Source organism: Sminthopsis crassicaudata, chromosome 3 (genome assembly GCF_048593235.1).
Source record: "Sminthopsis crassicaudata isolate SCR6 chromosome 3, ASM4859323v1, whole genome shotgun sequence".
NCBI lineage: Eukaryota > Metazoa > Chordata > Mammalia > Dasyuromorphia > Dasyuridae > Sminthopsis > Sminthopsis crassicaudata.
In genome coordinates this window covers 522,662,258-522,676,438 of record NC_133619.1, presented here as the reverse complement: position 1 = coordinate 522,676,438, position 14,181 = coordinate 522,662,258, and the positions used below count along the sequence as shown (strand labels likewise).

The following is a 14,181-nucleotide window of genomic DNA, read 5'->3' as shown; positions in this document are numbered from 1 at the left end:
TAAGACCAAATAATGACTCTTGAATGTGGCAGGGATTGTCTCTCATAGATTTACTTCCTGGAGCATAAGTGTCCTAGACCTGACTATGTTCCAGAGGTCTGAGGGTAAAGCTCAGTTGCAGTTCTTATAAGCAGCGAGGATTAGTAATAGCCTTGCTGTTCATTTGGAATCCCTGAAAGATGAAGCTATGGAGCTGGCTGGGTGGCAGAATGACATATATGATGTTTTGGGTGCCTTATGGCCCTATTCACCTAGGAAATGCTACTACTCATTTTGCATTAGGGTCTTCCCATAATGCTCCAGGGCCAGGAAACTTTTCCATCTCCTGAGATTAGTGTGCCTTTTTACTAACAACGGGAGTACAGCTTTCAGTTGCTTAGAAGTATGGTTATCTGTCTGGCATATTCACTTTTTAGTTAATGAATAAAGTTGAACAATTAAATTATTTAACTGTCTAGTTTTGCTACGTTTCTACATATTAGAATTTGGGAGATAGATTTCTTTGCATTACAATAATATATCATTATCAAGTTAGTGGATTTAATAATATAAGTACAACAAACATAAATAGTATTCATATCTATTTATCTATGTTTCTTTTCTCTTTTGTTTTTGGCCTATTTGGGGTACTCTCAGAAAGTCACCTTCTTAGTGAAAGCAGAACTAACTCTTGCACCAAGGTTAAGTAAGCAGCTTTAGGAAAAGATCCTAATGTCCTAGAAAGATAGAAAAACAGGAAAATTCTTTCCTAAAAGGAATTATGCCATTGTCATCATCATTATTGCTAATATCAACAAACACTTAAGGAACACCTATTCTGTGCAAATGATTATTTCACAGAGCTGTTTCTTATAATAAAGACTACCTCACCGGGATTCTATAACAACAACCCTTTAGGGTCAATGGCATAGTCATTAGATACCACTTTTTATTTTTATAGAGTTGAAAAGGAGCTTTGAAAAAACTTTTCCTCTATAGGCTATTTGAAGTAATATTTACAAATCACTTAGCACAGTGCCTAACACATAGCAGGCAGTTAATAAAGGCTTATTCCCTTCCCTCCTTGCCCCCTCCCTCTATCACTTAGACCATTCCATTAGATGAATATATAAAAACATTTAATATATAAAAATGAATATGAATCAAGATCCCCACTAGTTTGTGATAGTTGTAATTGTCAGAGTTTTCCTTCATTGAGCCCAAATTTTCTTCTTTGTAATTTCTACCAGCAAATTAATTCTGATTCTTATTCCGTATAATTCCTTTCAAATGGCTATAATGTTCTCCCTAAGTTTTCTCACTACTGGGCTAACTATCCAGTTCCAGTGCATGATCTTCAGGTCCTTCACCATTCTATTCTTCCTCTGGATGTCTTCTGGTTTAATAGTTTGCTTCCAGAAATGAAGCATTGCACCTGAATACAGTGCTTTAGAGATGCTCTGATCAGAGCTAGAAACAGAGAAGCTATCTATCCTCTGTCTTTTTTCTGGGGATGAAGCCTTTTTTCTCTTCCTATCATGCTATTGACATATATGGATTTTGTCTCAGATATTTTTCAAATGACTTACTCTTTGGTAGACCTTGCTCATCTTGTACTTAGACCACCACTGACCTACAGAATTAAGGTTTTTATATTTACTCTTGCTAAATTTCTGTTCATCTATTTTGATCCATCTCTCATCCATTGCATTACCTATCCTCCCTCATTATGTGTCATCTGCAGATTTGAACCGCATGGCCTCCATTCTTTATCAGTCATGGATTAAAAAAATAATAATAAAGCACAAATCTCTGAAATGTTCTATTAGGTATGTCTTCTCAAGTTGATTTTGGGCCATTAACAACTATTTTTGAGGTCAAGCCATACATCCTGTTCCAACTCTATCAAATTATTTTATTACATACTCACCCAACATCTGCACATCCCTTCAACAAGACATTTTTCATATATTTTGCTAAAATCTGGAAATACTCTCATCTACAACGTTCTCTTCCCCTATCCACCTAGAAATCTTGTTAATAAAGGAAGCAAGGCTCGTCTAGAATAATATGTTCTTGGTTTAGCCAGACTGACTTTTTTGTGAATAGAACTTCAGTTTCTAAATGTTCATTAACCATTGATTTGATTATATATTCAGTAATTATCCCCAGAATAGGAGTTAAGCTTACTGATTATACCTTGTAGATCCTATATTGTCCATTTGAAAATCAGACTGAGCCTTGCCTTCCTCCATTTATTTTCCTCCTCTTTTTTGGATATGATCTATTTTATATTTTTCCCTAAAATGCAACACCCAGAACCAAATACACAATATTTATTCTAAATGTGGTCTTATCAGGGAAGAATATGGTGGATCCATCAATGATCTCTCCTCTCTTTTCCTCTGATTGCTGGATTATATCTCACTTGATAATAACTAGGAATTTGTATGATTATGCCTTAAAGGATGAGCAACAAAGGATGTTGCTTTCTCTTTGGAGGATCCAGATCCCTGCTCTTTCCAAAACTTAGCCTTAAGTTTTTAAATGTCCTCCCCCTTCTCTTTTTGGTGACATTTTTCCACCCTTCAGCTACATAATCTAGGTCAGGATTCTGTGCTAACCCTTCAAATTCTTTCTTCCTTGTTTTCAGATTGAAATCCTTCTCTCTCTGCCTCTCTCTCTCTCTCTCTCTCTCTCTCTCTCTCTCTCTCTCTCTCTCTCTCTCTCTCTCTCTCCTTCTCTCTCTCTCTCTCTCTTCTCTCTCTCTTTCTCTCTCTCTCTCTGCTTCTCTCTCTCTCTGCTTCTCTCTCTCTGTTTCTTTCTCTCTCTCTCTGCTTCTCTCTCTCTCTCTCTGTCTCTCTCTGTTTCTCTCTCTCTCTCTGCCTCTCTCTCTCTCTCTCTCTCTCTCTCTCTCTCTCTCTCTCTCTCTCTCTCTGTGTCTCTCTCTCTGTGTCTCTCTCTCTGCTTCTCTCTCTCTCTCTCTCTCTCTCTCTCTCTCTCTCTGTCTCTTTCTCTCTCTATGTGTGTGTGTCTCTGTTTTCAAAGAACACTATTCCTTCAGAAGTGATCTTAGACTATGTTAAAACAAATATAATATCCTAAAGAAGTCAGGTGAGAAAGAGTTCTTTGGTTGGGACTTTGTTAAGGTAATATATAGATTACTTTGTTTTTGGGCACCACATCTTAGAAAATACATTGATAAATTAGAAAGCATCAGGAGATAGATACCCTGGAAGGTGAAGATGAAATTATGGGAATACAATCTTTACAAACAGACCTTTCAAGTATCTTAAGGAAATTTAGTATTTACATAGGGCAGTCCATCATCGAGCAAAGATATTCATAATTAAGGGATTAAACCTGTTCAACCCCATACTTAGAGACACTGCCTGACTTTTGACTTTAGGGCTTCCTAGTTCTACCTTAGCACATAGGGCAATTCCCAAAATGGCCTCAGTTTGCTTTTCCTCAAAATATAAATTAATTTTACATCCATCCCGTATAAAACTTTGCATGATTTGTATGATAAGGCATGACTTGGGCATTGTTTATGGGATAGAAGCATAAAAAAGAAATGTGGGATTCGGGATCCTTCCAGGAAAATCCTGCCCCAGGCCATGGTGAAGGTATGACAGAGGAGCAGCTCTAGGCTTCCACCCCACTCCTGCACCTTGTCCCCTGTCCCTGATTCTCCTTCCACTGCTGACCCCACACTGGACCCAGCCTGAGGCAGGCTGAGAAGGGGATGGAGGTTCCCCAGACAGCAGTCAGCCAGAGAAGGAGCTATAGGGATGTAACTGCAGTCACAGTTTTGGAAGTGACTTCCTATGTCAGGAATATGGGTTAGATTTATATAAATCTGGAGCACAAGACTATATTTTGTGATTTACAGAAGAGAATCAGCACCTATTACTAACACATTCTGACATGGACATCCTGCTGCCTTCCCTCCTCACTTCAAAAGTGCAGTCCATTCAGCAGCACACCTTGTCCCTTCTACTCCTCTTCTGCCAGACTGAGAATGGAAGAATCTTAGTCTTGAGCCATATGGACTTGACCAGGTAAGATCATGTGATCTCTGATGTTTTCTTTGAACATGTGTGACCTCCTGAGGTCTCTAATCATCGCTGACCTTTCTCCCTTGGGAGTAGAGGCTCCACAGGTAGAGTTTGTGGTTCTGACTAGCTCGTCTTATTTCTGATGCTCTGCTTGCCTCCAAAGTCCTCAGCAAAGAGATCATTTTATGTCATTTTTCCCAAGAAAACTCTTAAACATTTGTGGTACCTCTGGTCCTTCCACAAGGAGAGAGAGACTTTGTGCTGCACCAGAATCTTAGCTTCCCTCTAAATGTGTGAAGAGTTACTCTTTTCTTTAAACCTCACTTAATCTGTCCCAAGGATTTTCTCAACAACAACAACAAAAACAGTAACAGTACTAATACATTGCTTTTAAATTCTTAATAATCATTAAGCATTTATTAAACACTATTTACATATGAAGCCTGATGCTGAGAGAAATTAAGAAAAGAACAGCAATGAAAAGGAGGCTTCCTGCCCCCATGGAGATTGTATTCTATCTAGCATTGCATATAGGTACAAACAGAATATATAAACAATCAATATAACTTTGTATTGGGGGCTTCAAAGCAAAGTATTTGAGGAAATCAGAGATCACAAGTGGAGGGCATGAGGGAGAGCATATCAGGCAAGGGATAAACCATGCTGGGGTCGTGTTTGAGTGGGCCAGCAGGTTGGGAACTCACAGCTGGACATGAGGAACAATGCTTAAAAAGATTGGGAAGGGAGGAAGGGGCCGGGTTGCACCTTGTAATTGGTCCTGTGGGCAATAATGATAAGAGAATTGTCCTCTCTTTGAGGGGCCTCCACTTCTCTTACATAACTCTACCCTCCCAGATGCCTGATAAGGCACTCAACAGATTTTGTAAAATTGATGTTCCTGCTCAGTTTTCTTTAGCTAACCAGTGCCCTTCCTAAAATGTGATGGCTATAACTGAATTCATCCCCTTGGCTGTGTTATGACCAAGGCAGAATTCATGGGGACCATCACCTTCTGGCTCTGTTAATGCAGCCTAGGGTCCCATCAGCTTTGTGGACCAACATGGAACATTTGTTCTTAGTTGTGCACCTAAGAAGCAGCATAGAACCAGTATTTAAGATTAGATCATCTGACTTCACATCTAACTTTCTTTTCACTTGATTGAGTTGAATGACCTCTGAGAGCAAAGACCAAAATTGCTTTGAGTAGCTTAGTGTTGGTTCCTGGCTTGTATAGTTTACAGGCCAACTCTGAAACTGGCATTCAGCTGCAGGATCCTTCACAATGCCTTTTGAGGTCAACATAACTCTCATAGTGAAGAGGCAAGTTTCCAGTTCCTATTCCACATGAGTGGGAGGAGGAAGCACTATTTCTACACTTTTAAATTGTCATTAAAGAACGTATTATGGGAGGACATGGAAGAGAGTCACATAGGATGATCAGGCATGGAAGGTAACTCCCAGATCCAATGACTCACAGATACATTTGATAAAATTTCCAACAATACATTTTTAATTTTGGGAAGTATAGAAACAGTTAATATAGACTTTATTCTAATTAAACATAGTTATCTCTTGAGTCCCTATTTGAATTTTTCTAGTGAGTTGGATAAATGAAGTCTATGATCACCCCATGAGTCCTCCACCATCCCATTAGCCAGTGAAAGAAACCTCAGTCTATTATAGCCTTTATGCCCACTCTACTTTTTAATGTTGTGCAATTAAAGAGAGTGAGGGAAAAATGTAATGGAACCTCTGTAATGAAGTGAGACTCTGCACTGTGGATCACACTTCTTCATGGAGGATATTCCATCCTTTAAACTTTTTTTCTTTACTCGGGTGGTGGGAGAGAGAAGTAGGAGCCCCCAGAAACTTGAATGGTATTTTTATCATTTTAATTCAGGAGCTCTATTGTACGGAGCCCTAAGCTGTTGGGTCAAAATCAGGGCTTACTTGAATATTTGCATCAGCTTTCCATTTGCCACAGTATTACCTAAAGACTCATAACATAATATATACTCATAGGATGGTGTTTTTACAGAACTATTTGGGAATGGCATTAGGTTGGAAAAGAGGTGGAACTCGAGGTGGGAGCACCATGAATCCTATGAAGAGGTTTAAGTGGTTTTCCTTCCAGAGCTAAAAAGCCTCCAAACTCCTGTCTTTAGATTTTAAAGCCTTCAATACCCCAATCTATCTTTCCAGCCTTATTGGCCATTACTGCCCCTCCCACACACTACAGTTCAGCCAAACTGGTCTCTGTTTCTCTCGATGACACACTATCTCCACTGCACAAGGTTTGCCACATCTCTGGGATGCATGCCTTCCTTTTCCCCATCATAGAGAACTTCTCTTCCTTTAGGTTTCTCCTGATTCTCCTGATTCTCCAACTGTTAGTGCATCTGTATCAGGGATTCCAGCAATGTCTTAGATAATTAAAGAAGACCAGTAAGGATACCTGAAATATATCTTTGGGAAAAATGTGAGCTCTTCTTCTCTGGAAAGTAATAAAATTGGGACTATGTCTTGTGTCTTGAGCTATGTAAGATGCTCACCTGCCTAGAAATGAGAGATTTTAATGTACTATATCTATGATCAAAATGAGCTATATCTTTCATGGTTGCTCTCAAATAGTTCATATTTCTGGTGGTACATTTGTTGAGGAGCCAATACTGTTTGTGGGTTTTTACAGGTTGCTGCAAGCCTTGGTTTTATTTGTCAATATTTCAGAAGAGAAGGAGTCCCAAGCTGCAATGCAACTACTAACTGACTTAGCCCTAGAGGAAAGGTAATTTTTATTTCTGGAAATGGCCATTCCTTTCTCTTTAATTTCTGGTCATCTATATGATTTTAAGCCAGGAATAAGAATAAGTGAGATGGACTGGGTTGAAAACTCTCAACTTTCATAACCATAGTATCAGTGGAGTTGATGATTCCTTCTAGGACTTTCATGCAGTAAAGACACATCTCTCCATGGCGATGGCCTGTTTCCTTGAACCATAGTGGCTCAGACTTAAAAAAATAAATAAAAAAGGAATGGGTAACTAGAGTGTTCTTTATGTAATGTCTGTCACTTAGGAGAGGTCAGTGGGCTAAAAAATTCATTTTCTCTACAATAATAGAGATTGTTGCTACCTCTATAGTAACAATCATCATCATTTACACGAATAGGATTAGAGGAAGATGGGGGAACTATATAGATCTTAAGTCTCAGTTTTCCTAACATGTCATCATTTTCATATTTTTTGAAAGAGAATCATAAGGTGGGTAGTATACAAATGTCTACTTTATGCAAATCAGTTGAGCCCCTGTCCTGGGAGGAAATATGGCAGACAGGAATGCTCTGTCACAGCAAGATGGTGTTTGCATCATGAGCTTCCCTAATGGCTTGTGATGAGTAAACATATTTGGACTTTATCTTATATTTGCACTGCAGATAACATATAGACTCAGTGAGAGATGGGATAAGTCAGTTTGCATAGATAAGCATTCTGGCACTCATATTTATGGTTTAATATCAAAGGCAGTTCTTGAGACATGCAAATATAAAACCACATTCTAAACCAGGGATAACTTTTCCAATGTATACAGGATGTGTGCAGTAGAGTCAGAAGATATAATTGGTTCTTCTGTTATCCACAGCACTGATTTATCTTGAAACTTACATTATGTAAATTAGAGTGATAGCTGATTTTTCCCACCAACAGATTCAAAACCTCGGTACAAACCAACTTACCTGCTCTTCTCGCGCTCATAAGTATACTGGTAAGTAAGGTCTCATTTTTGTTGTTGGTAGCAAACATACACAGAAACAGGAAAATAGTGGTTTAGAAATGATTTATACTGTCAAACAGAGACCTGTTGTCTCACAGGTGATTAATGATTTGTGCACAGCTGGAATTTACACAAGTCAGCTAGTAAAACAACTCCAGTTGGGCCAGGTAGAAGAGGCATATGGATGTGTTTTGTTAACTCAGGGCAGGAAAGGCTGGTTTAAAAATACCTCTCAAGTAGCAGGTGGAGAGAATATACCAGCTTCCATCAGTCTCTTGCTCATATTTATCAATGCAGCATAGAACCAAGTATCTTTCACCTTTATGATGCTGTTGAACACCTCATCCTCCCAGAGAATCCTTTTTTCCTTTAATACAAACTACACTTTCCTGGTTATGCACTTCTCTGCTTCTTCTCTACCTGATTTCTGGGACCTGGATCTCTTCCTCACCCCTTTATATATGTATTCCCCAAGATTCTGTACTGGATTTTATTTTTTCCTTTACCCTCTGCATGAGGACGTGGCAACCTCACTAACTTCAAGATCTCTATCTCTAGGCCTAACTTCTCCTATCCAGGCTACATTTCATCTGGATGTCCCATCAACACTTAAAATTCAACATGTCTAAAGTTAAGCTCATTGTTTGGATTCAGATCTGTTCCTTCTTTAGTGGCTTTTTCCTTGCCCCTTGAGACAAGTTTGCCCTCATTCAATACCCTCCATAACCTGCTTTCTACATTTCATATCTCATTTCATTATTTCTCCATCATTGCTCATGCTCTCCCCAAGCTTGGAATATTCTCCTTTCACTCTTCACTTTTTGAATTCACACCTGTCTTCTAAATCCCAGTTTCAATGTTATCTCCTTCAGAAAGCCAGCTTTCTATGATGTCCTCTTTCCATTACAGCCCTTCCCCTCTGACTTCTCACTTTGGTTTGCAATCTGATATGTATATATCTTTTTGTGTGTTATCTGTAATGTATGTTTCTACATATGTATGTTAAAAGGTAATTTTCATAAAGATAGGAACTCTTTTTTTGTAAACTTTGTATTTTCTCCCACAATTTAAAATAGTACACAGTAGAGCACTTAGTATTTGTTGAATTCATTTGAATAATCTAGTTGTACCACATTTGGTTTGATGAGATAGAGGACAGATAACAGTAATTGCCTCCTAAAAAAGCATTTGGAAATTTGTCCTTCTTCCCCAACAAATACATACCTTTCTGCTCTGCTGAGGGGGTCTTGGGCAGAATGAGGATCCATTGCAAATCCTGGACCTTTGTCACTAGGTGGAAAGTGACCATAATAATTTGCTATGGCATCATTAGCTTTGTCTTTGAGATCTCTCTCTCTCTCTCTCTCTCTCTCTCTCTCTCTCTCTCTCTCTCTCTCTCTCTCTCTCTCTCTCTCTCTCTCTCTCCCTCTCCCTCTCCCTCTCTCTCTCTCTCTCTCTCTCTCTCTCTCTCTCTCTCTCTCTCTCTCTCTCTCTCTCTCTCTCTTCTTCATTTTTTTTTTCTTAAAGAAAACTCCCGAGATTGCCTATCCATCAACTCTTCACCAGTGCATTGCCATCATGGGAAACCTCAGTACTGATGCTGCCATCAGGAAACAGATGTCTGATTGTGGAGAATGCTGGGATGTATGCTTCAGACTCATGGTAAATTAAGTTTATTATTTGGAGCTAATCTGTTAACTCTATGGGGGCCATTTACCTCTTCCTTCTGTGGAATTTTCTGGTACTCTAACTCTGAAAGTTTTGAGTAAGCATCTTATTGTCTTTTATGGATTTGGAGAAGGGCTGATGTAACTTTAGGTCACTTCCTTCCCCATCTCCACTTTAAATCCATATGTCATCTAACCTGGGTCTATTGTATTAGAATCTCTTTAAGAAAAAAAAAAATTCCAGATAAATTTTTTTTCATGATCCATTCACTTGTCAGTCATTCTAAATATAAATATCTCATTTTGCAACTTAAGTTTGAAAGGTGCTGGACAGATTTAGAGAAATCATTGATTAACTTTAGGGGAAAAGTGTTCAATTCCAGTCACTTGAGAAAGGTTAACTTTTAAAAGAGTATAGATTGACTCCAAAGGCATGATGCATAATAATCATATCTTAATTTTTTTTAAAGGTAAAGTGTGAGGAAAATGTAATCCTGTTTCGAGAAACCTTATACGCAACCCTAGGTTTCATGATGAATTTGTCTCTGGAATCTGTGTATATAACAGAGGTATAGTATTCTTCTATCCAAACTAGGTACAGCCCCTGAGATACATATTATTCCATTAGGTGATTTTTTGTTTCCTAAGGTAGGAAAGGAATGTTATGCAGCTGTTTATTAATTGATCCAGTATTGGCAATAGAAATTAGAAATGAGATTGAAAGTTGTTCTAGCTCTCCTTATCTCACTCCACTGAATATGATATTTTTGATTTGTATTCCCCATGCACTAAGAAATTAAATTTGAATTGGAAGTGATGTAAGAAGTCATCCAGTCTACCAGTACATGAATCATGGGATCATAGAACTAGAAAAGGTTCCTTCATTTTACAAATTAAAAAAAAAAAAAGGAAAAAATGGAGACTCTTGGTGATACCTGTCAGTCAGCAAGTAATTATTAAGCATTTTCTATATGCCATGCACTGTTCTGGGTGGGGGGGTGCAATGAAGAGCAAAAACATGATCCCTGACCTTAAGTACCACATTCCAATTAGGGAGACAACAAGGAAATAACAGTGTATGTGTAAGACATAAACAGTCTAAATTAGGAGGGCTAGGCAAGGTCTCTTGGAAAAAGAGACTGAGTAGTAAAGAAAATCACTTATCAGAATTAAGGATAGAGAGTATTTCAAAAAAACAGCCACGACTGCAGATGAAGTTTGGAATTTAAACTTTATTAATACCAAAGAAATGCAAATGAGAAAATACTAATAACCATTATTTTATATGCTGCCTATTTTGCCACTTATATGAAATGTTTATGATAATAATCTGCATCAAGAATATTCTTGATTAAGGTATCACCTGGTTTTCACAAGCTATATTGTACAACAGACCATGCTTTTACCATTGCTCAGCACTTCGCACAGGACTGCAGTAAAGTCAGTGCTTAATACTTGACAGATGAAGATGTAAAAAATATAACAGCCCATTCTGCTTATAGTTTCTTGATTACAAAACATTTGATTTGGCAGAGCAAGATGCAGCCACTTACCCAACAAAATGTCTCCCATTTATGTACCAGAATTATTCAAGGTTCCTTGAAAGACATAATAGAGAGAAGTTCATTCAGTGCATCTCCGATCATTAATTTCAAGCAAAACAAAATGAGGAGATGAGTATTCAACACAAGTTTTTTCCTCACACATGAAGAGCCAGCACAGATGCTCAAGTTGAGGAGAAAATCCCTTTGAATACTAAAGTCCTCCAGAAGTTCTTGTTTGCAGGTAACATTTTGCTAGATGCACGAAGTCCAGGAATATAACAGAGCCTTCTGGAAGCCATCTGTGCAAGAATATTTCCACACAAGAAAAAACAAATGAGTGAAGAATGCCTTATTGCTCAGATTATGACATGTAGTTAGATTGACAATCTCCACATCCTGTTCAGTATGTCTGTGAATGTGTATAGACAGGGATAGGAACTGGAACTATGATAATGTAAGGAAGTCTTGGATGAGGAAAATCCCTCCACAATGCAGGTTGGCACCTTCCCTGCAATTTCACAGATTGGGAGAGTTGCCTAAAGCAGTGAGAGATTAAATGACTTGCCTAATGTCACAGCCAGTTATGTCCAAAGTAGAACTTGATTTCATGGTCACTTCTTTCATCACTCCGCCATGCAGCCTCACACATGGGAGTACACACACACACACACACACACACACACACACACACACACACACACCCAAGATAGTGAAAAGAGATAGTGAATCTGGCCCACAAGAAGGCAAAAGGAGGAGAGGGGGATTCGGTGATCTTAAGGGAATAGCAGAACTTTTTTACTGACTCCAGATTTCTTTCAGAAACAAAGATTCATTTTTTTTAATGTTAATACCTTTTGCCTTTGTATTAACATTATTTCTAAATATATGCTTCCCTCTTCTTCTGCTCAGCAACACAAAATAAAAAGAAAGAGAAAAAAAAATGTTCAGCAAAACTTAACATATCAACTGAGTCTGACAATCCGTGTGATGTTTTGTGCCCAGGGCTCCCTCCCTCTGGCGAGATTGTACCCCTTTTTTTGTCACAGTGCTTTTATATATCATAAGCAATTTCATTCCTGTTTTTGTGCTTTCCATTCATATTGTTGTAGTCATGCTCTATGCTACATTGTTGTCTTTGTTCTCCTTATTCATACTCTTTATTTCTTTTCATATAAAGCCTCTGTTTCCCTGAAATCTTCATATTCATTTTTTTTCTTTTTCAATTGTATGGACCTGTCACAGCTTTAAACAGAAAATTTCTACACAATCTCATGATTGCATGGCACTTTAAAGTTTTGGTTTTAAGTCTACATAATACTAATATTTCCAATGAAAATTTAAAATCTGCATACTATTGATTTTTAATTGAATAATATAGTAAAATTTAGTACAGTTTTATCAGAATATTTACATCATTAGTCACTATTTACATGAATGTTTTCTCTTTCTTGTTCTTTTTTGTTGGTGACAGCACTCTACAAAGGGCTTTGAGTCTTTATCACATAATTAAGTTTCTGCCTCTAAATGACTTTAGTAAAGCAATTGCCTCAGCCAATCATGGCCATTCCATCCCTTTGAAAATAAGAAGACCATTTATTTCATTCTTAAGAGGCCCCTTTCCGACAGCCAGAATCACATGACCTAATTAGATCAATACAACATCAGTTGATTAACCAATTAGAATACATAGAGTGCCAGGAGAGGAAAACCAAAATAGTCATGTAAATGGTGACTTAGAATCAGCAGTGTATTTAAGAGAATATTTCTCTTTTGTGGCAATAATTTGGTGTGCCATAAGACTTCCTTAGTCACCATGCAGTTGTGATTATCCAGCTAAGAGGGAATATTGTCTTACTGATCTCCTTGCAATACCGGAAGAAAATCAAGAAGACCCCCAGCAAGTTGGATGTGAACTTATAGGAGAATAAGGGCAAGAGGCACAAAGGATGAGCTGGCAGAAGCAGACTGTGATCTGCATTACTTGAAGAAACAAGGATTTTGCTGAAATCATAGATCCACTTGAATATTCTTCCAATAATGCTGCCTGCATGTCATGGAGTACTGGTCTCCAAAAAATCAGAGATGAAGGGTCCTCTAAAGGGCAATGGAGAGATTCATGGTGGGTGTGAGTAGGCTGTAATGTATTAGCATGAATTGAACAGGAGAAGCAATGAAAAGAGTTTCATTAGAGACATATAAAGACATAGACTGGGAAAGAAGGCGAGTTACTCATGTAGTGAAGAAGGGAATAGCAGATAGACAAGCTCAAATGTTGTGTCAAATGTTTGACTACACAACATCAAGATAGGTAGAGGAGGGGCAGCTAGGTGGCGCAGTGGAAAGAGCACCAGCCTTGAATTCAGGAGGATCAGAGTTCAAATTTGATCTCAGACACTTAGCACTTCCTGGCTGTGTGACCCCGGGCAAGTCACTTAACCACAGTCTTAAAAAAAAAAAAAAAAAAAAAAAAAGATGGGTAGAGGAATGGTTGCTACATTTTTGGTGGATCTTCTGTAGAGGACATAGAGTAAGAAGTAAGAAGATAAGTTGTGACCTGGGCCCCTGGGCCCCCCACAGACTCACAGAAGGATTAAAGTGTCATACTGCTGACCAATGTTCATCTTCCACTCAACTAAAACTACTTCTTTTTGAATTAATTCTTGTTGTGCCATCTTCCCACCACCCTATATGGTTGAAATGAACTGAAGTGAAAGATTTTGTATTTTTCCATATTAAAATTATATCCTATTTGATTTGCCCTATCATTCTAACCTATGGAGATCCTTTTGAGTCTGAGTTCAGTTATCCAAAATATTAGTGATTCCCTCAAACACACCTGTTGTTCTACCTACATATCTGATAGGCATCCTATTTCTATTTTTACCCAAAGCATTAATAAACCTGTTGAATCCTTTTTGTTTACCAGGTCTTAGCAGAGCAGTTGAGCAGGAAGTGTGTGTCTCTACTGAACAGTGAAGATGGTGGAATCCTGACAGTAAGCTTGTCCTAAGGAAACCCAGGAAAGACCTTAATATGGTTTTGAAATAAGGCAGATTATAAAAATTAGTACATCTGATTTGGGCATGTGTCCATATACCTGGGCTATGTGGCACAGAATTAAAAAATGGATCCCTAGCCTAAGCATGTTTATCCGTGCAG

At 38.2% G+C, this 14,181-nt stretch overlaps 1 protein-coding gene across 7 annotated transcripts in view; it reads left to right on the top strand.

The window, feature by feature from the left end:
* The window catches only part of TTC12 (tetratricopeptide repeat domain 12), a 62,017-nt gene that overhangs the window by 35,855 nt on the left and 11,981 nt on the right, over positions 1–14,181 (top strand). For all 7 annotated transcript variants that reach the window (XM_074304228.1, XM_074304227.1, XM_074304232.1 and 4 more), the window contains 6 exons: positions 3,875–4,043; positions 6,730–6,825; positions 7,745–7,802; positions 9,339–9,473; positions 9,949–10,047; positions 13,949–14,017. In XM_074304228.1, the coding sequence (XP_074160329.1) occupies positions 3,875–4,043; positions 6,730–6,825; positions 7,745–7,802; positions 9,339–9,473; positions 9,949–10,047; positions 13,949–14,017 (626 nt within the window). The remainder of the gene's footprint in view (positions 1–3,874; positions 4,044–6,729; positions 6,826–7,744; positions 7,803–9,338; positions 9,474–9,948; positions 10,048–13,948; positions 14,018–14,181) is intronic.